The sequence below is a fragment of the Protopterus annectens genome, chromosome 9.part0, assembly GCF_019279795.1.
Source record: "Protopterus annectens isolate FY-2018-M chromosome 9.part0, PAN1.0, whole genome shotgun sequence".
NCBI classification, from domain to species: Eukaryota; Metazoa; Chordata; order Ceratodontiformes; family Protopteridae; genus Protopterus; species Protopterus annectens.
Genome location: NC_056743.1, coordinates 1282682545 through 1282703248, shown reverse-complemented (window position 1 = coordinate 1282703248; position 20704 = coordinate 1282682545). Strand labels below are relative to the sequence as shown.

General features: G+C 40.2%; 1 protein-coding gene across 1 annotated transcript in view; it reads left to right on the top strand.

Moving 5' to 3' along the window:
• Positions 1 to 13204, top strand: part of POLD2 (DNA polymerase delta 2, accessory subunit) — an 818333-nt gene extending 805129 nt beyond the window's left edge. The window contains exon 11 of the mRNA XM_044084220.1: positions 10786 to 13204. Within this exon, the coding sequence (XP_043940155.1) occupies positions 10786 to 10940 (155 nt within the window). The 3' untranslated portion in view covers positions 10941 to 13204. The remainder of the gene's footprint in view (positions 1 to 10785) is intronic.
• The last annotated feature ends 7500 nt before the right edge of the window (positions 13205 to 20704 follow it).

Genomic DNA, 20704 nt, shown 5'->3' with positions numbered 1-20704 from the left:
GATTTAGTTTCCAGCAACAGGGCTTCCTTTCATTCCTTAGTGCTTCAACATGTCCTTCCATGAGGCCTCCCAGGGTGTATGGTAGCTCGGGACTCTGACCCTTCTGTGAGGAATAATGAGATGGATAACATCAGATAAAGAGTTATGTACTTGGCATAACTTGGAATCTGTGTTATTCTGTGTCATTATTCCTCACGTCTCTCCCACCATCCCCCATCTTTGTTGGATCTTCTGAGGAAGTTAGTGTTGTGGGTCTGGGACTGTTTTTCCTTTCTACCTTTTGTGTAGTAGCATTACTGACCTTGTTAGCAAACCCGATCTGAGGGTTAGAGGGCAGCAGGGAATTATGGGAGAGGGAGGAGCTTTAGTCTTGGATCTGTCTATGCTAAAGTTGCCAGCTAAGATCCAATGCCTGATCCAAGACCCTTCTGTGAGGAATAATGATATAGGATAAAACAGATGCCAGGTTATGGTAAGTACATAACTCTTTTTTAGTCCATGGCTCTGGCTCCAGTTTGTCTGTGTCAGCCCTTCCTGAAGAGCATTTGTATTAGTGGGAGTTTCAATGACCACTCCCAATTTGCAGTCATATGCAACTTTAGTCATCCAGGGGTCATTGACATTGGCCTTGACTTCAGGGAAATAAATGCCAAAAAGGCACAGTCCCAAGACCGATCCCAGACAGACCCCGCTTGTGACAGGTCTCTACGAGGTAACTTCCTGAGTCCTGTCTGTGAGCCAGCTGGGACCTAACCTCTTACGTTTGTCAGCAGTGCCCAGGTGGGGGGTTGTGTCAAATGCCTTGGCCAGGTTAAGGTTGGCAGTGTGAACCATTATGCACTCATCAATTCCTTTGGTGACGTTCTCAAAGAAGTCCACTAGGTTGAGTAGGAATGACCTGCCCTTGATGAAACCACATTGGGTTGGGTCCAGTGTCTGCAGGTTTCCTGTGCCATTATTTATCATTTCCATGATAATTCTTTCCATAGCTTTGCATATGAGACTAGTGAAACATTTGGGTCTGTAGTTTCCAGAGTCTGTAGATGGCCCATGTTTGTGCAAAGGGAGGACTGTTGCCGTTCTGCATACGTGAGGCACGAAACCTGTTTGGAGGCTACAGTAAGAGAGAGTGTCAATTTTTTTAGATTTGGAATTGTGGGGTGAACAAACAGGATTCATTGGTAGGAAAGTTCACAAAGTTCAAGGGGGGGTTACATTTCCTACATGGTTCCAGCTGTCACCCCCCCACCCACACTTGATTTCATCTTTACCATGCACTGAGTTTCTGAGAATAAGGAAGTTGTGTAATATAAAGATTTTGAAGAACTACAAGATTCAGTTAAAATGTTTGCACACAAGAGGATATGACAAGACAGAAGTGTTAGTTCTAACCCTATTTAAAGCTTCTAAGCATTATAAAGGTGAATATCTAAGCAGAAGAAGAAACTCAGTTATTGTTGTTGTGTCTTTCGGCTTTTCCCGGTTAGGGGTCGCCACAGTGGAACTCCGGTCCGCTAATGATTGGCAGTTGAATTTTACGTGCCGAGTTGCCAGCCCTGACGCACAACCTTCAACGAAGGTACGCCCATTCACGCATGTCGCCACGCAGAAGACGCTCTAGCTGAGAATCGAACCGGACAGCATCTTAGTGTGAGGCGACAACGCTACACATAATGAGGGACTTCCATTTATTGAGTTGATAGATTTTGACAAACGAAGACGCAAGGGAGATGCGGGAAATAGTGCCAACCACACTGGTAAGATGATTTATTTTGTGACTGTTTACATTATACCAAGTCAACAGATTGTGCAAATGTTACATTACTAGTGGCCTATGTTGTTCAAAGATGGTATTTTGGAACAGTATTTAGCAAACAAACTTTTGATTTCTTATAAAAAGGGCAGTAGTATTTCTGATATAATAGTACACAGTAAATTTCAAATGCCTGAAGTACGAATACATAGATTATTTTAAGATGCAACACTTTTAGGTGTGGGAAATGTTCTATTTGTTTCCATGTTGTAAGTAACTTTTCTACTATTAATTCTGTAAATTTGTTTCCAAATGGATGTTGCATTTGCAGTACGGAAGGAATTGTGTATATTTTGAAATCTCCATGTAACCGGTTTTATGTAGGTGAAAGTAAACAAAAGTTTAAAGTGCGTTTTCAAGACCATTTAAGCGGCATTAAAAAAAAGTTGTGTGATAATCCTGTAGCTATGTATTTTAAAGAATTTCATGCAAGTAATTTTAAACTGTTGCAAGGTTGTGTTTTGGAACAAGTGGAGTTTAGTTTTTTAGAATACAAAAGGGAATGCGAGCCCAAAGTGATGTGCACAAAACAGATTTTATTGTGACATAAACAGTCAGCAAAAATTATCAAGCCTTCCTCAGTGTAACAAAAACTTCCACAAATAGCCACATGTTATATAAGCAAGAGTTAATTGGTAAGCCAGGGTGATTGGTCACAATTGCTCATTAAGCCCAGGGGGGAATAATCCCCCCCTCCAATTTAATCCACTTCTTTTCTTTCATGTTTAAAATATTGTGCCAACCAGCTTTGTTACTTTTCTTACCAGTGACTCTATCTGTAATAATAAATCTGAAATTGGCTGTAGGGTGGTTAAAAACATGCTTGTAAAGAGCACTAGTTGCCTTTTTTTGTGTCAAATGCCTTGGCCAGGTCAAGGTTGGCAGTGTGAACCATTATGCACTCATCCATTCCTTTGGTGACCTTCTCAAAGAAGTCCACTAGGTTGTGTAGGAATGACCTGCCCTTGATGAAACCAGATTGGGTTGAGTCCAATGTCTGCAGGTTTCCTATGTCATTATTGATCATTTCCTTGATAATTCTTTCCATAGCTTTGCATATGAGACTAATGAATCTTATGGGTCTGTAGATGGCCCATGTTTTGTGCAGAGGGATGACTGCACAAAGCCTGTTAGAGGCTATAGTTAAATAGCAGTTACAGAGGGCCTGAGAGATCATGCTTCATGCTGTGTAGAAGCCAACCTGGGATTGGGTCCATTTGATGCAGTGTTCTTGGCCTTAGAGAGAAAATTCAGCACCTGTTCCTTAGTGATATAAAATATAACTCCCCCTGCTATTTCCTGAGGGAAGGTTGATGGAGAGAGAGGGGTAAACCTGGAGCTGAATTTGTCAGCCAGTATGTTTGTTACATCTTTTGGCTTAGTATAGGTGGCTCCATTTACAATGATCTCTGTTCATAATTGTGTGTTGACTTTGAGGTTGTGAGCATAACTGAAGAATGCCTTGTGGTTGTCCTTGGCCTGGGGGAGTCAGATTTACCTAAAAATTGGCTTTGGTAGACTTTATTTGCACTCTTGAGTTGTTTAGTTTGAGAGAGCTTTTATCCTGCTGGGTGCTGCACCTCCTAATTTTTGCCATGATTTTCTTCCTTCTGTTATACAGCCTTACTTATGTGATTCCACCAGGGTGGCTTGTTCTTTTGAGTAAGTTCTGTACTTCTGCCTGGTGGGTACACCTTCCTCTATGCAGCCATTAATGTGCTTATATAGGGTTTCTGTGAACAGTTCTGCATAGGCAGGAGTTTTCTCAGGGTTTAGAGGCTTGAAATTTTGCCAGGTTATCATGTAATAGTAGAAAGTTAGCCTTACAGTAGTTCCTGAATATTCCAGGGTTAGCTGGAGTTCCAGGTTCTATTTTTACTTCAAAGGAGACCATTTTGTGGTCTGACCTTACCAAAGAAGACATTACACTAGGGGGTGTGCAACACTGCCATATTTGAGAGGACCACATCCTGTATGCCTTGCTGGTGTATTGATAGTGTGGTCCAGGGAGTTTGTTTACAAAATCCAGGAATATTTGTGCATGTACATTTGGTGTTTGCATATTGATTCCCTGTTAATAAAGGGTAATTAAAGTTGCCCATGAATATGGTATTAGGTTGGATGGTGTGTTTCCAATAAATTTGAATACATGGTGTGGGTTTCTTGGGTCATAGAGGGAGACCCATAGCTTGCGAAGAAGTGGTATTGGATTTTGCCTATGGTGATTTGAACATGGAGAAGCTTGAGTGCATTGTCCTGTTTGACCAGCCTTGAGGTATATTTATCTTTGATGTAAATCGGACACCTCCACCTTTAGTCCCTGTCTGTGTAGTAGGTGGTCTAAATATGTGGAAGGCATTATAACCTTGAACCATCAGTATGCTTTCCACAGCTTTAAACCATGTCTCAGTGATCACACAGATGTCTGCATTCTCTTGGGAGAAGAAGGCTTCTAGGGAGTGGAGTTTTTTTGTTTAGACTCCTAGTATTGAGCAATAACACCTTTTAGATTTTCTTGGATTTGCTATGTCGGAAGTACTTTCAGTTTGGCATTGCCTACCAAAGGCACTGTGGGGGAGGACAATGTTTTTCAGCCCACCTATCACTGAAAAATATCCATGCCTATTTGGTGACATTAGTCAGTATGACCCAATTACATGGAGCCATATTTTACACAGTCAAGTGGCTAGCCGTGTTTTCCTATCTGGAGGATACTGCATGCCACAGTAGATGCCCAAAACAGTTGGTCTGCACAACTCTGCCCTTTGAGGGCACCTTCAAGAGTCTGTACTGCTGCCCATGGCCCCATTCTTTTGCAAGTTTGAGATGAAAACACAGTGTGCGCTTTGGAGAAGCGGGAGTAACCCTCCCACACACAGACACAAGGAGAACATGCCGACTGCATACAGGCATTGGCCGGAGGTGAGGGTCAAGCTTTGTATCTTGTGCGAAGACCGTAACCATTATGCTAATTGGTCTTGCTTATCTCTTCCCTCTCTATCTTGATGTCTATTCACTCTTCTCTGTATTTTGCTGTGAAACAAAATGTTCATTCAATACTTCTGCATTTTCACAACCTTCTTTGAGCCTCATCCCTTTTTTGCAGTCTGGCCATGGTCTATCCATCCCTTCTTTTTGCTATGTACTTAAAGCCCTTGCTTCCTTTCTGCCAATTCCCTGCCATGTTTTGCCTTTGTTGCTTGTACTATCTTTGTTGCCTTATTGATAGCTTTGGTGTAATGTGCTCCTTCAACCTTCCACCATAATCTTTCCACTTATTGTACTCCATGTCTTTTACCAATTATTAACCTCACATTCTTGTGTAAGTCACATTGGCATCCCTCTCCTTTTGCATTTTTGCCTATTTCTCACACCCTTGTCCATACCCCTCGAAATTTGACTATTTCCCCCAAGATAGCATAATCCACTTTTTGTGGATATTGTCTTTCTCATTTTATTTACCCTTCTCCCTACTCTTAACTACACAGCGACATTGATCACTACTGGCTGTGCTTTAACTTGACCCTCCATGACACACTGAATTGGTTAGTACCAGGTCCAGAATTTTATCATTTTGGGTACAGTCCTGAAGCAGATGGTTTGAACTCCTCAAGACGTAACTCGGCTCTTATTCCTTTTGTGCCTTTGAGTTCAGAACCTCTGTGTTTATCAGGCAGCTTTAGCTCTCCCATGAGCCTTCCCTCCTTCCTTATACCTCACCCCCTTATTCTGTCCTCCATTCTGTTTTCCTCTCTTGATATGTTTGGTGGATGATGCACTTTATGAATCCACCAGCAGTTTCCTCCTACTTTCCTCTGCCTTAACTGCCAAGGCACTTGACTTGTCCTCTAACTATGGCTTCATTATACCGCATTCCTGTCTGTTCTTCCTCTGACACCTCACATTTGATGCCTTCCTTTATGTAGATCAGTACTCTCTACCCATCTCCCATCTTTCTCTTTCTTGTCCAGCCTGTAATCTGTCATCTGTGTCCCAGCTTCTTATTAAGACTTCTTGAATCGCAGAGTACATGAGTGATGGTCTGAGTTACCCTTGACTGTTCATGCAGTATGTTCTTTTTTTACTTTGTCTGCTGCCTAAGCGCCTACCCACATCTCTATCTGATTACATGCGCAGTGACTGATTTTGCTATTTGTACCTAGGTTTTAAACTTTTTGAATTTGCTGTGCTGTATTCACAAACATGGTCTGCAATTGTGTAGGGTTGGTAAGTGAGTGACACACAAAGCAGACACCTATGAAATTCCCAGAACCTGTGCAAAGGTTTATGAAAGTATATTTAGCCATCAGCTATCTTAAACAGCCAAGCTATAGAACAGGTGTGCAAATTAGTAGTATAGTCCTCATTTCATGCAGAAGTCACGGATAAGAGCATCAGCCATCACTAGAGGCAGAAAGTAAGGGAATGCAGGTGCTCCTAAAGATCTATGCAGTGCCTCCCTTATCTGTCTACAGAGAGGATATGTTACCCAACAAAACAAGTCAGGTCAGCTAAATTGTCTCTACATTGCTGTGATCTGTCTGCAGTGGGGATATGTTAACTGGCATAATGTGGACAGGCACCTAAATATCTATTCAGTGCCCTAACCTGTCTATTCAGTGCCCTAATCTGCCTGCAGAGGCAATATGTTACCCAGCATAACATGGCTAGGGCAGTAGCAGCAGTGTGCCATGTATGAAAATAGCACACATTTTCCAAAACGTACATTGACTAACTCTAATATGTAACAGCAGTGTATAGCATGTACAAGCACCAAAGGATAACTACTCTTATTTTCTGCAGATCACAAGTGTGTATCACAAATTTCTGCCAGTAAAGTATCTGTTTTACCAGTCCTGTTCAGTAAGACTTAGACTATGAATCCTTGTGACTCTGGAGCAGTAAGGAGAATGGAGTGCCACCATAAAACACTTACACATTGTGCATATGTTCAAAATAGCCAGAACACTAACGCTGATTAGGGAAAGGATGGTAAGCTTCTGTATCTTAGAATTATTGTAGTAAAATGTATTTATATTTGCAAATTAAACCGTCAACAGCCTGGTGTTGGAGGGAGGGGTAAACTTCCAGAAATGTGTTATGGTTAAAACCTGTGTGTGGAATATAAACCAAGCAGAATGCATGTTTCATTCTTTACTTGTGGAACTGATAATGGGATGGCCAGAAAGGTGCACATAGTTAGCTGACCCTGAACAGCTTGAACATAGCAGTACTACATGTAGTCAACATTACATGAGACATAAGCACCAGCAAAACAGCTGAGTGCACATATAAACAGATGCATGGTGTGCCACCTACATGGCTCTAACCCTTGTTCTGCTGGTCTGCAGTTTCACAGCAGCTTCATTCATCTTGTACCTGGACGACAGTGTGAGCAAGTCCAGTACTCTATACATGTATCTGTGTTATAAGCTGTGTGCCGCATAATAATTACTACAAGAGTCCTCAGTGAATTATAGTAATATTCAAGCTCCATACCTGACTGGGTCCCACTTTAGCCTGTAGTTCCCCTGCTGATCATCCTTGTGAAAGTTCCAGCATTCTTAGTCAGCCGGTTCAATGTCTGCATGGAAAAAGTTTGCCTGCGCACACCAATGCATATACACTATGTTGTCATTGCACTGCTTACAGTAATAAGGCATTACATGTCTCATAGATGACAGGGTACAAGTAGTGTTGTGTATATGCCATGCTACTAACATTTGTGGGCCTCATCAGTGCTGATCCCCCCACATTCCGCTAACATTACGTGGAGGCACTCACAGTAAGTATGTGTGCAGTACAGTGATAATGTATACTGTTGTGTAATAAATCTATCTCATGTCTGCCAATAGTACCCTGTGTTATCATAAGCTGCACCCCCGCCTGTCCTTTCCATTCCTCCTGTGTATTCTGTGCTCCTCACATAATAGCATTTCTCCTTATACCGTCCAGATTGTACATTCCTCATAACATTTGTTCTCAACCATGTACTAAGGAAAGATGATGTATGGCATGCCATCCACCTGGTCCTGCCACTTGTTCTGATGGTCTGCAGTTTCACACAAGCTTTATTCAGCTTGTACCTGCACAGCATTCTGAGCAAGTCCAGTATTCTGTACATGTATCTGTGTTGTCAGCTGTGTGTAGCCTAATAATTACCATGAGAGTCCTCCGCGAATCATAGTAATGTTGAAGCTGCACCTGACTGGTTCCCATGTTAGACCACAGTTCTTCTGCAGATCATGCCTTTGAATCCCTCACCTGATAGCTAGAATATGTGATGTAGCCAGTGGTTTAGCCACCCCTTCATGTTCACTAAGGTGCCTAGACCAAAAAATAAAAATGTGCACGTGCAGTGCTTATAAAAAGTGTACACAACCCTGTTAAATATCAGGTCTTTGTGATATAAAAAAATGAGACCACAATAAATCATTTCAAAACTTTTCCCACCTTTAATGTGACCTATAAACCTGTACAATTCAGTTGAAAAACCAACAAATCTGTTAGGGTAAAAAAAATAAAAAACGTACAATAAGCTGGTTGCATAAGTATGCACAACCTTAAATTAATAGTTTGTTGAAGCACCTTTTGATTTAATTACAGTATTCAGTCTTCTTGGATACACACCTGCCATCAATTAGAGACTCTGATTAACCCCATGTAAAGTTCAGCTGTTCTAGTAGGGTTTTTCTGACATTTACCAAGTTGCCTGCTACAGCAAAAGCCATGGTTCGCAGAGCGCTTACAAAGCATCAAAGGGATATCATTGCTGAAAGGAATCAGTCAGGAGAAGGGTACAAAAAAAATTCCACAGCATTGGTTATACCATGGAACACAGTGAAGACAGTCATCAAAAAGTGGAGAAAATATGGGACAACAGTGACGTTGCAAAGAACTGGACATCCCTCCAAAATTAATGAAAAGACAAGACTAAAACTTGTCAGGGAAGCTCCCAAGAGACCTACAGCAACACTGAAGGAGCTGCAGGAATTTCTGGCAAGTACTACATGTGACAACAATCTCCCGTATTCTCCATATGTCTGGGCTATGGGGTAGGATTGCAAGACAGAAACCTTTTCTTACATAGAAAAACATCCAGGCCTGGCTAAAATTTGCAAAACAGTACCTCAAGCCTCCCAAAACCATGTGGGAAAATATGTTATGGTCTGATGAGACCAAGGTTGAACTTTTTGGCCACAATTCCAAAAGGTACATTTGGCGCAAAAACAACACTTCGCATCACCAAAGAACACCCATCCCCACAGTGAAGCATGGTGGTGGCAGTATCATGCTTTAGGGTTGCTTTTCTTGAGCTAGAACTGGGGCTTTAGTCAAGGTGGAGGGAATTATGAACAGTTCCAAATACCAGTCACTTTTGACCCAAAACCTTCAGGCATCTGTTAGAAAGATGAAGAGGAATTTCACCTTTCAACACAACAATGACCCCAAGCATACATCCAAATCAATGAAATAATTGCTTCACCAGAAGAAAATTAAAGTTTTAGAATGACCCAGCCAGAGCCCAGACCTAAATCCAATAGAAAACCTGTGGGGTGACCTGAAGAGAGCTTTGCACAAGAGATGCCCTCACAATCTGACAGATTTGGAGCACTTTTGCAAGGAAGAGTGGTCAAATATTGCCAAGTCAAGATGTGCCATGCTGATAGACTCCTGTCCAAGAAGACTGAATGCTGTAATTAAATCAAAAGGTGCTTCAACAAAGTATTAGTTTAAGGGTGTGCACACTTGTGCAACCAGCTTATTGTACGTTTTTTTTTTTTAATTTTTTTTCCCCTAACACATTTGTTTAATTGAATTGTATGGGTTATAGGTTACATTAAAGGTGAGAAGTTTTGAAATGATTTATTGTGGCCTAATTTTTTTTATATGACAAAAACCTGACATTTAAACAGAGGTGTGTAAACTTTTTGTATCCACTGTAGCTTAACTAATATTATGACAGATTCTAGATGATATAAGATCTCCCTAAAAGTCAGAATGATTTCCACAATTACAAAGAAACTGCACAAGTAGATTGGGGCAGTAAAACAGCATAACTGTATTTTTATCTAACACATTTGACACTTTGTGATGATAAAAACTTGACATTTAGATGTAAATGCCCTTTGAAGGTTAATGGAATTCTTTTTATATGTGCTAGCTTGGTAAGTGGGGTGGTCTGAACTTCTTTAGTTGCAACTTTGGTCGCTAATTTCCAGAAAGTTTTTTTTTAATATCTTGTAGTGTTGCATTTACAGTATGCTTTTCAAGTATAAGATAGGTAACTTTATTAAAGTACGTATAATACATGATGGGGCTACTGCGCGCACACATTCTCACATAGTTTATGTACTCCTTAGCTAAATATGCAGATGACTTGTTGCTAATATGGCTTTCCAGTCCAACATGAGAATATGTATTTAATGTAATAAAGTTGTGTAGTTTGGAGGAAGCCAAAACAAATAAACAAAAGTAATTCACCTTTGGGAGTTTATATGTGCGAGTTAGTAAACATTATTATTGTAATCTGAAACAAGACAGTAACAACATATGGTAGTTTTCATTCACATTGGTTCTTAGTAATCTGTTTGTCGTGTGTGTGTGTGTGTGTGTGTATATATATATATATATATATATATATATATATATATATATATATATATTGTATTGGTAGAAGTTTGCTAGTACTTGCCATTAAGAAGATAATTTATAGTGACTGAGTAGAGTTTTAGTGCTGATATGATTTTGTTTATTCATCTTTGTGCATGAATTAAGCAGACGTCTTGTTGGTAACGTAACAATGAATGTGTTTGATTTGCTGATATGGCTAAGATTCATACAACCAGATACACAAGCTTTATAGAGTTTTAGGTGGTCTAGACAAATGTTCTGGACATGCATAACAAAGACTTAGTGTTTGAATGTCTGCAAATATTTTCAAAGCACTTTTTTTATTCCTTCATGGGCAGGTGTAGATGGCCAGAAGGTGCTTCTTGTCGCAGTTCCAGAATTCAGCGCAACACAGACAGCCTGTCTCTTGAACCTTCATAACCTTCAGTGTCACCCTGTCAGCTTTAGTGGATTCTCCTCTATGGATGATGGAGACATGGATGTGAGCCACTGAGTGTGCACTTTCACTAGAACTTGAATTGATAATTACAATCACTTAGGAGTTTGCTGTTGTCAGAATCTTCACTTCAGTTGATGCTGCATTCACTTTAGAGTCGACGGACCTTTCACAGGGAATGTGCTGTGGAAACTACCATCCTCAAGAGCCTTACGCTAAGTGCATGCAATCAAAACAATCTTTTAAATTCCTTAGTAGTTTTCTTTTTCTCTAAACCAATTTCTGAAGATCATACACAGTTTCAAATGCTTGTCTTTGTACCTGTGATGTGCCCTTCTGAGTTGTAATCTGTAACCTCCGTATAGGTACTTATACAAGATAATTTGGAGGAAATGCAGTGGTATCAGAAAGTTATGCTACACCCATTCACTTTTCAGGTATCTGTAACTTATAATCAGCTGTTCCTTGTTTGTTTACTTACCAGGATTGGCATGCAGCAGAGACGGTCACAGGCAATAACGCAATAAATGGATTTCATTTTTTTTTTCAGGGCTTGATTTCATTGGAAAGAAAAAAGATTGTTTTGATCCAGACAGGAACACATCTGTCATGTTCAGAGTATTAAATTGCTAAATGAGACCACCACTCAATTCTCATGTTCTGCACAAACTTTTGGGTCAAGCTTATTCATAGAACTACTTAGGAGAGAGGTTTATGCTTGGCAGCAAAATGGAAGAAAGGTGTAGGATGTGGAGCTAAGGTCAGTTAATGGGACTTGCTCTGAGTGATTCTGATATGAACTAATGCAGCTTTTTTAGAAAAATCAAATGAAAAAAACAAATGAAATTTCCACACACATTTTTTATCTTTATTCTTGTCAAGGGGAAGAGAGAATTGTTGTATGCACTTGTTCTAATGCAAACTTAGAATACCATTGTCATGTACACTGGTTTAGGCAGTTACCAACTCTGCATTTGTCTATATTAGCACTGTAACAAGTTTTTGTGTTTAGAATGTATGAGAATAGATGTTGGCTGCCTAAGAAATGTAATGGGCAATAATCCTGCATTTCATTTTCCCTCCCTTCAAATTTTCTAGTTGATGCTCATGTTCCCTAACAAATCACCAAATGTTCTCTGTTGTAACAGTTTGTTTTTTAAACTATTAAAGTGGAAGTTATAGGATCTCTGAAGATTCAACATAGATTCTGTGGCATTTTAGCAATTAAGAATTCCTGTAAGACTTTTGCATAATTTGTTTTGCAGTTTATGAAACTAATATTCCGGTGGTGTAGTTTTGAACATATGAACACAGTAGTTTGTTAAATGCTGTAAATTTCCTTCAGATTGAAGGTGTTCATGTTCCAGATTTCCATTTTAACCATCAAGCCTCCTCCTTCTTTTCTACCCAGTTGTCCTGTAGGGGTGAGAGTTAGATGTTTGTCCATTTGGCCCATTTGCTTCCTCCATGGCCTTTCCATGGGATAAGGTATGGGTCATTTGATGGAGAATGGTGCCATCATCATTTACAGGGTGTCAGTTTCCAAGTCCCTTACTGTCCCACTCAGCATTCATTCTGTATCCTGAGGGGGATAGAGTGCTATGGGCTTATGTCATAAGCCTCACTCAAAATGAGGTGCTCAGTCTACAGCCCTACATCCCTTCACAGTTGAGTGGTTTCCGTTTGGATTCTATCCATAGTCAGTGTTTCAGACGTGCACCCATATCCCTCCCCCAAGACAAAGGGAGCAGGCAACACTTAATTATTCCTTTCTTTCCATAGCGAGCTGCTCCATTGCCTTAGCCACTAACCAGAACTTGAGTTGGCTGGGCCATGATCGATGTTTTTATTATTCTGTACAAACACGGTTGTCCTGAAAGCCTTCACTTTAATTGATATGTAGTTGAGTAAGGCTGACATTAGCATTGTAAACTGAATTTCATTGTTTTCTGTCCCTCCATTCTTCTGTATGAATTAACCCTTTGATATGGGGGATAGTATTTCTACGGCCAGAACAATTGAGTGACTGACCAGCTGTTGCATCAGTACGTTGGTGTGCATGTACAAAGATTGGGAATTGGATGTCCTTTCTCTTTAGCTGACATTAGTACTGATGTTTAACCACTAAGAAGTACATTGATGTCAGTTAATACACACTGTCTGCCTCTCTACCTCACTTCAAAGCATGCAGGTGTTGAAAGTGTTAACTTCAGAAGAGTAGCTTATTTTCATTTTAGAGAAACTGATGATGGCAACCAAATTAGTAGATGAGATCCATGTCAAAATTAATGCTATGTGGTTTGAATAAATGTTTTTATATACTTTGAGTCTCTCTTCCTTGAGGTTGATATATGTGAAATTCTCATCTTACTTAATTTTGTGCAACTGTCTGGATTATTTGCTTTATCTTGTCTGTACCCAGCACCTCACAGAAGCTGCTGGCAAAAACAAGATCTTAACAACTGGTACATTTGCAGCTCAGCTTTATCAACTTATGTAGTTTGTTTACCTGCCATTTCTGGAGGGCTTATTTGTTCCAGAGAATGTGCTTCTCTGCAGGGAAGAAGAGAAGAACATGTTCAAGAACAACAAGAACAGAGTACTATCTGGATGACAAAGAATTATGCTGTAGGTCCAAAAGGCTTTACAGATGGGGAATGCTTATCAGTAGAGCATGATAGTTTAATTAGAGAATCTATGACTTACAAAAATGGAGGATAGAGAGGTAGCATTGCTCCCAGTGGGAGGATTCGTTATGAACCTTAAACTTGTTGATTCTTGGTAGATGAAGGTAGGTCATTGAACTTATTGTAATGTCAGAGGGTTTGGAATATCTCCTCTTTGACATTGCCACAGGGAGGAAAATGAATAGGCTAATGATTCTTTGAGACAGTCTGAAAGAGTGTGGTGTGGTAAAGAAAAGTGGTACTTTTGTTATGCATTTCACTGTTGAGCATGGGAGAACTTCTTGTTTATACTGTATGCCACCCAAACACACTACCAGATCTGTCTTTCCTATACTAGGCAGTAGCATGGTTACTACACTGAGCAGATGGTACTGTCATGCGCATGGGTGTACCTGTATTTTTCAATGACAGACTCGTGTTCTGCTACTTAGAAATATGAGGCAGCCTGAAGTGTGTGCAGCTGCATAGGTTTCTCAGAAAAGTGTGTTTTTGTTGTACTCCATAGTCCTATGAAATTTGTTAGAAATTATGTGGTTAGTGCATACACTGTAATATTTTGCATTGCAGTTAAGTTCAGTGAATGATAGAAATATACCCATCCATGTGCAAGTACTGTCTTCTCGATATAGTAGTCGAGCTACAACCTGGGATGGGAAAAACATATCTGATTGTACTTGAAGGAAATAAAGTAAATTTATTAATATTGTTTTAATGTAATGATTTCTGATTGTATTTCTTTTGCATAATTGGGGAAGTAACGTAGTTAATCGTTGCAAATGCATCGCAGATGAAAGCTAGCAAAAATACACATTTCCTTAGGAGTTTTGCAGTATCTGCTGAAACAGATTTAAGCACAATGCCGGAGAGGGAAGAACAAAGAAATTAAGTGCCACACTTCCAGAGACACTGGGCCAGATTCCATCAGAGTTGCTCTCAGTGTAAGATTGCCGATTTAGATCGGTCTATAACCAGGCTTACACAGGGAGCAAGATACCAAAATAACTGCTCTCATTGTAACTGGTCACTTAAACTGAAAGCAAGTCTTTTGGAATTGGACCCATTGAATTCTATGCTGAATTCATAAATGACTTGTAAACACTGGCTGTTTTGTGCTCTATATGTATATCTGCTGCAGTGGGATTCTAATTAACAAAAAAAAAAGTTAAGCAATGCTCACTGCATGTAGCATGTGCATAGCATTAAGCTGATGAATAATCCTACATGCAATTCTTGAAACAAGTTCATGAAGATAATTGTATTAGCTGTAGGCATTCTGTGATCAGTGAAGTGGAACTCGACAGCTTGATTTTTCGTATTCCATGTCTATCATCAGTACTCTGGAATGCCACTGCTGTCCACTTCAGATTTACTACTGATTCCAGTTTTTTTTACAAGGATGTGTTCAAACACACAGCAACTATGCACATCCATTGATAATCTGTGTTAGAGAGAGTGGTGTTCCACTGCATTTGTACATGCACAGCATATGTTAACCTTGTAATACACGTGCCCGGACACATAAGTACACCATACTGCTAGACTTCTGAGCAAGACAAAACGTGGGGGAGGACAAAGAGGCAATTTTTAAATATTTGTCTTAATTCATTTAAAAAATGGATAGAACGAGTTTCATATTCTGTGCATTATCACACACTTCATTCTCAACCTGTAGCTCATTTTGCACAGTACCAACAAAATAGTCTCTACTCATTTTGCACAGTACCAACAAAATAGTCTCTACCAAGTATATGGGACATCAAAGAAGTCTGTGAAAATGGGTTTCTGAGTTACTGAAAATGAAGCTACTGTCAAAATGTCATATAAATGCAGAAAATCTTTAATCTTTTGTAATTATAAAATATGCACAGTGCGTTTATAATGTCTGTCAAATTGTAAATCTGATGTTCTTTTCATTCTTCATCACCTGTGGGTCTCTGATCCGGTCCTTGGATCCAGCTCGGCTGCATTTTCTAGACTTCGGATCCCAATCACAAGCTGCTTCCTCTTCCCATAACGTGCCACACTTTCCCTATCAGAGCTCATTTGCTGCCAAAATGGTAAGACAGATGATTCTGAAATCTCGAGCTGCAAGTAACTGAAAAATTTATTTTAAGCTATCTTTTTTACTGATTCTTTTCTCTCTTGGTAGCCACCTGTTTTTTTTGTTTAGCTGTCTTTCCTCTTTGTTGGTTTTCTGTCCCTGCATGCTGCAGTCTACAGTCTCAGGGCTTGCTTTGCAGTTTAGGACCCCTCTTCCTCAAAGTGCTAATGACTTTATTCGGGTTAGAGATATTTACCTATCTGGAAGTAGAAAAACAGTATGATCAACACAAAATAACAAGAAAACAGAACAGATAAATGCTTTCAGGCTGTCAGCCGTTCATCAGATCTACTACTCTTAACATAAAAACTAGCCCTAAAAACAGAGACTATAACGGGCATTAACAATCCAGCCGGTCAGGATCTTACAGCAAAAGTACTTTATTTACATTTGTTTACTGGGAAAGTCCGACTGGGCCAAAAGCACGTTTTCAGTGGAGACCCAAGGAGAAAAGCTTCACAGAAATATAAGCAAAATACAGTAATTAGGTAGTACAATAGTATACATACAGTAACATGGAAAATACACATCTAGTTAGTCTGTACAAAGTAGTATTCAGTATAGTTTTCTAGTAGGTACAGGTTCAAAAAGAAAAACACACAAGCAAGGGCAATTAATGAAGCAATTTGTGTGCTGTCAATGCCAGCTTTAAAGGGACAACCCCATTCAAGCTAGGTAGTCTATCAGCTTGTAACTTCACTATCCATCTCATCTCGGCCATCTCTGTGCTATGCACAATGTCACTTCCCTTTATGTCCCAAGTACCAGTTGTATAACCAAGAATTTAAAACAGTGTCCTGGGCAATGCATGATGTGCTTAGCAAGAGCATTATTAATGTCATTAGAATTTTTCAACCTAATGTCACTAAGATGCTTCAGTATTCTCTTTAAACAGCATATTAGTCTTGCCTACATAAAAATGAGATCACTTGGTGCAACTAACAAGATGCGCTAAATTCTGAGTTTTGCAATCAGCTCACAGTTTAAATCTGTAAACAGAACCAGTCTGGGGTGACAGAAACAGTCAGTTCTAGTGATGTAACTACAGGCTTTGCAAAGACCAACAAGGGGAAAGTCCCAAACTTATCAAACCTAGTAACAGAATCAGAACTGTCAATAGGAGGTCAGTAACATAGCTGCCTTTTCAGGGACTTAGCATTTCCGGAATCTAAAGCTAGGTTTGCTGCCAACAATACCTTTAATACAGTCATCCAGTTGTAAGATGGACCACTTCTTAATAACAACATCACAGATCTTATGCACATTGCTGGCGAAGGTGAGGGTCATTCATGTCACACTATCAGCACTCCTTGTATGTGTACAAGCTCCCTAAAATCCCTGTCCAAACTTCTCTTGAAAAATACAGAGCCCCATCTGTTGAACAAAGGAGAAACTCCTCCTCCATGTGCTCACGCAACTCGCTGAGAGAGTAACCCCTGGCAGCAAAGGCTTTCAATAGATGATCAGCTGCATTCTCGAACTTAGCTCCATCAATATGGAGTGTAGCAGAGTATAAGAACTGACTCTTCATAACTGTATGGTAAATATGTGCTGGGTGCATGCTGGAGCGATGTAAAAGCATATTCCTCCAGCACTCCTTTCTGTGCAACAGTGTTACTGCCACCATTCCCATCTGAAATCGGACAGACATCCAGAAACTCAATCGTTTCTTTCGAATGCACATAAGTAAATTTAAGAAACATGGTGGAAGAATTCAAATAGCAAGACAGTCATTTAACTCATCAGTGGTGCCTCCCCACAAAAGAAAGACGTCAACAAAGCATCAATAGAGTATGCATTTCGGGTAAAGCTTATATTCCTCCTCCCAGCTAGCCATAACTAAATTGACATAACTGTTCGCACAGGGGGTTCCCATAGCCACCCCCACTTTCTACAGGAAAAAATCATTCTCAAATGTAACCACATTGAGTATGAGAACCAGCAAAAAAACAAATCCGCTTCGTACACTGGTATGACCAGCCACTTCTGCTCATGAGATCAGATCTAACCATCTCAACTCCCAAATCATTGAGTGTGGATGTAAAGAGAGTACAGACCTCCAAAGTTACCAAGACACATCCAACAATATCCCCTCTAGCACTGACACATTGAGAGAGGTAAGTGTTCAGTGTCTTTCAGAACACCTGAAGCTACTTTAACAACTGGTTTAATGGATTTCTCCACAAAAATAGAAAGGGTCTCCATGACCCAGCCACGTCCAGATACTATAGGTCTTTCTTGGTGTGGCTGTCGTGAGGATTATTGACTGGCTCACGTGTAATCTTTCAAGCCTTTTCAGTGGTTCCTTTTAAGGGCTCAAATCCCCTTTAAAAAAACAGAAATATTAAAGAAGAGTTTGGATCCAATTCCTTAGATCAGGAACTCCTAAGACCACCTCCAGATCCGATTTCCTTCTCAGATGTGATAGGTTCGGTCTTTGAGAAGTTATACAGCTTATCTGCCATACTTATTGGATCCTATGCCCTCGGATGTGATTGACTGGAGCTTCCTCTTGAGGCAGAGTTTCAGCTACCTCCTCTGTTTAAAAAAAAAAGTATTTTTTGGACCCTTCTTTTCCCATCTATCGTGCTACTTAACTCCTCAGATCCTAGGTCTAGGATCCAACTAATAGCTTTTTGACCAGAGCTGAACAATTCTCTGATCTGATCACTTCTGATCCAGAGCTGCTGGGCAGTATAGTGTTTAGATCCGAAACATGCGTCAGATCCAACAGTGCCATTATTTGTTACCTTCCATTTCCTTTTCCTTTCAGGAGGCAAGGTGGCTCAGTGAAAAGATCTGTGCCTCCAAACTGCTTGGGCAGGTGTTTCTGACACTGACTTCTCACATTTCCTGGTTGAAGCTCCCACCCAGGAACCTTGACTGTGGAGTTCCTTTCCCCCTAGGACCATGGTTCGGATTCAACTTTTTTACAAAAACAAAAGTGATTTTCTGGCAAGTCATTGAGGATTGAAGTCAAAAAATAATGACAAAGACATGTCATAGCCTTCAAAGATTTATGCTAATGTACATCCTGTTCTACCAACTTTCTAAATTTGTAACGGTAACATTTAAAATGTGTCCCTGTTTGTTTTTTTGTCTCACCCACCCCCCATTATTTGTTTTTTTTTTGTCAAGATTTCTTGATCTAAGAGGTTGACAGATATATGCCTGGATGAGTTTCTGTTTTCTGCCTGTATGTTTTCGGGATTGCATACAGATCCTGACTGTTTCTCTCTCCCTCTCTGTTTATGCCTTGGCTCTGCGGGGTTGCTGTTTGGGACTGGCTTTCTTATGGCTCATAGCTCGGATTCGCCTCGAAGACTTGCACCCAATTGTGAGTGGCAGTCATCTCTATACCTGTCAACTGTACAGATTGCTTCATCTTTTTGGTCTGTTCCTCCTCACTTAAGCCACCAACCTTGGATTCTGGATCCAAATCTAGGTCTACTGTTTCACCCGACAGGAATGACCCATCCAGATAGTCAAAACCTCAGAAAATTAATTCTAATACAAAACCTGTTATTCTAGCAACTTTCTAGGTTTATAAGAACAATATTTAAAAATGATACCTATTTTTGGGTCTTTGTTCCCCCCTGTTATTTAGGGCTTTCTCCAGATTTCTTGCTCTAAGAAGTTGAGAGCTATGGTCATCTCCACAAGTTTATTGTGGTACCCCTACCATAGCGGTGGATTTCAGACATGGGAGATTTGCAGTCATTGTGTTCATGCTATTCCCAAAATTATTCCGTTCACATGCGGGGCCTCCGTTAGGAAGTCAGTCTCCTACTCCAGTGCCAGGGTTCATACTCTAGACCTGTCCTATTGTCTTAAGAATCTTGGTTTACCACAAGAGAAAGTCCCTCCAAGTGCTCACTGTCTCACTCTTTTCTCCATTGGCCAAGATTTGCTCCTCTATCTGGTGGCCATTATCTTCAGAATAAATTTGTTCAAGGGCTTTCCTCCTCTGTGAAGTACGAGTATGAGAGTGCATTCCTACTCTGCCATTGGGCTCCTCACAGAGGAAAGGATTTTACAAAATTGTTCCTTTCCTTGGAGAGCGTCTCTTCTTTGCTTCCCTTTAAACTGCGACTGTCCAGTCAGATAACTCTGTCCGTCACTGTGTACATTTTGATGATTATTCCCCTTTCCCCTCTCTAGTATGTTTAGAAGAGCTTACTTTAGATACTCCGATGTTGAAGTTGTACACTACCCATACACTTTAATGGGCCATACTAAGTCTTAAGGTAGAAGTCCCATATTTTTGAAAACTCTATGAAGGATCTCAAAATGATTCAGAAACAGCTGGTCCAGGTATTGTCATTAGGAGACATGAGTGCAAGTATTTGCGTGAATTTAAACATCCCCAAGATCTTTCCTTACCCTTTATTGGTGGAAATTTATTAATTATCTAATACGCCTTTCAGCGTAACTCTTTGGAAGACCTCTAGACGCTCTCTCTCCACTGATTATCGTGGTTGTCTTTTCAAATACTTCCAAGAATCCCTTCTGTGACTGTTGGGGAAACACCCTTCATCCAGTTGCCTCTGACTTGTCTGTTCTCAGATGTACTTTCTCCACACTGCAGTATTTCTGGTATTCCTCAGGAGTCGTTTAATTCCCCTTCGACTATATTGTAATGTGGCAAGAAATAATGGGTTTGCAGATGCAGCACTATAGAAAATATTAGTGATACATTTTCAGCATCCTTTGGTATAGCCCAGACTCTCCAACTCTGGAGACATTGGGAGTCAAGTCTCTTTCCATGTGAATTTTTGGATTATTTTCTAATAAGGATGGAGTCTTCAGTTCAATCCAGTTACTAAATTCTATTCAAAGTATTGTAAATTCGGGATGCCTTACACTTCAAACCATCTTGCCTCTCCTGCACAAGCTTTAATGTACTTTTACTTCTAGCCCTCCTTCAAATAAAAAAAACTATCTGTATAGCCACCCTATATATCCCTCCCGGAGACAATATTCCAATCCTCGGAGACCTTCTCTCCTGGCTCTCAACCAGTATAACAAATGAA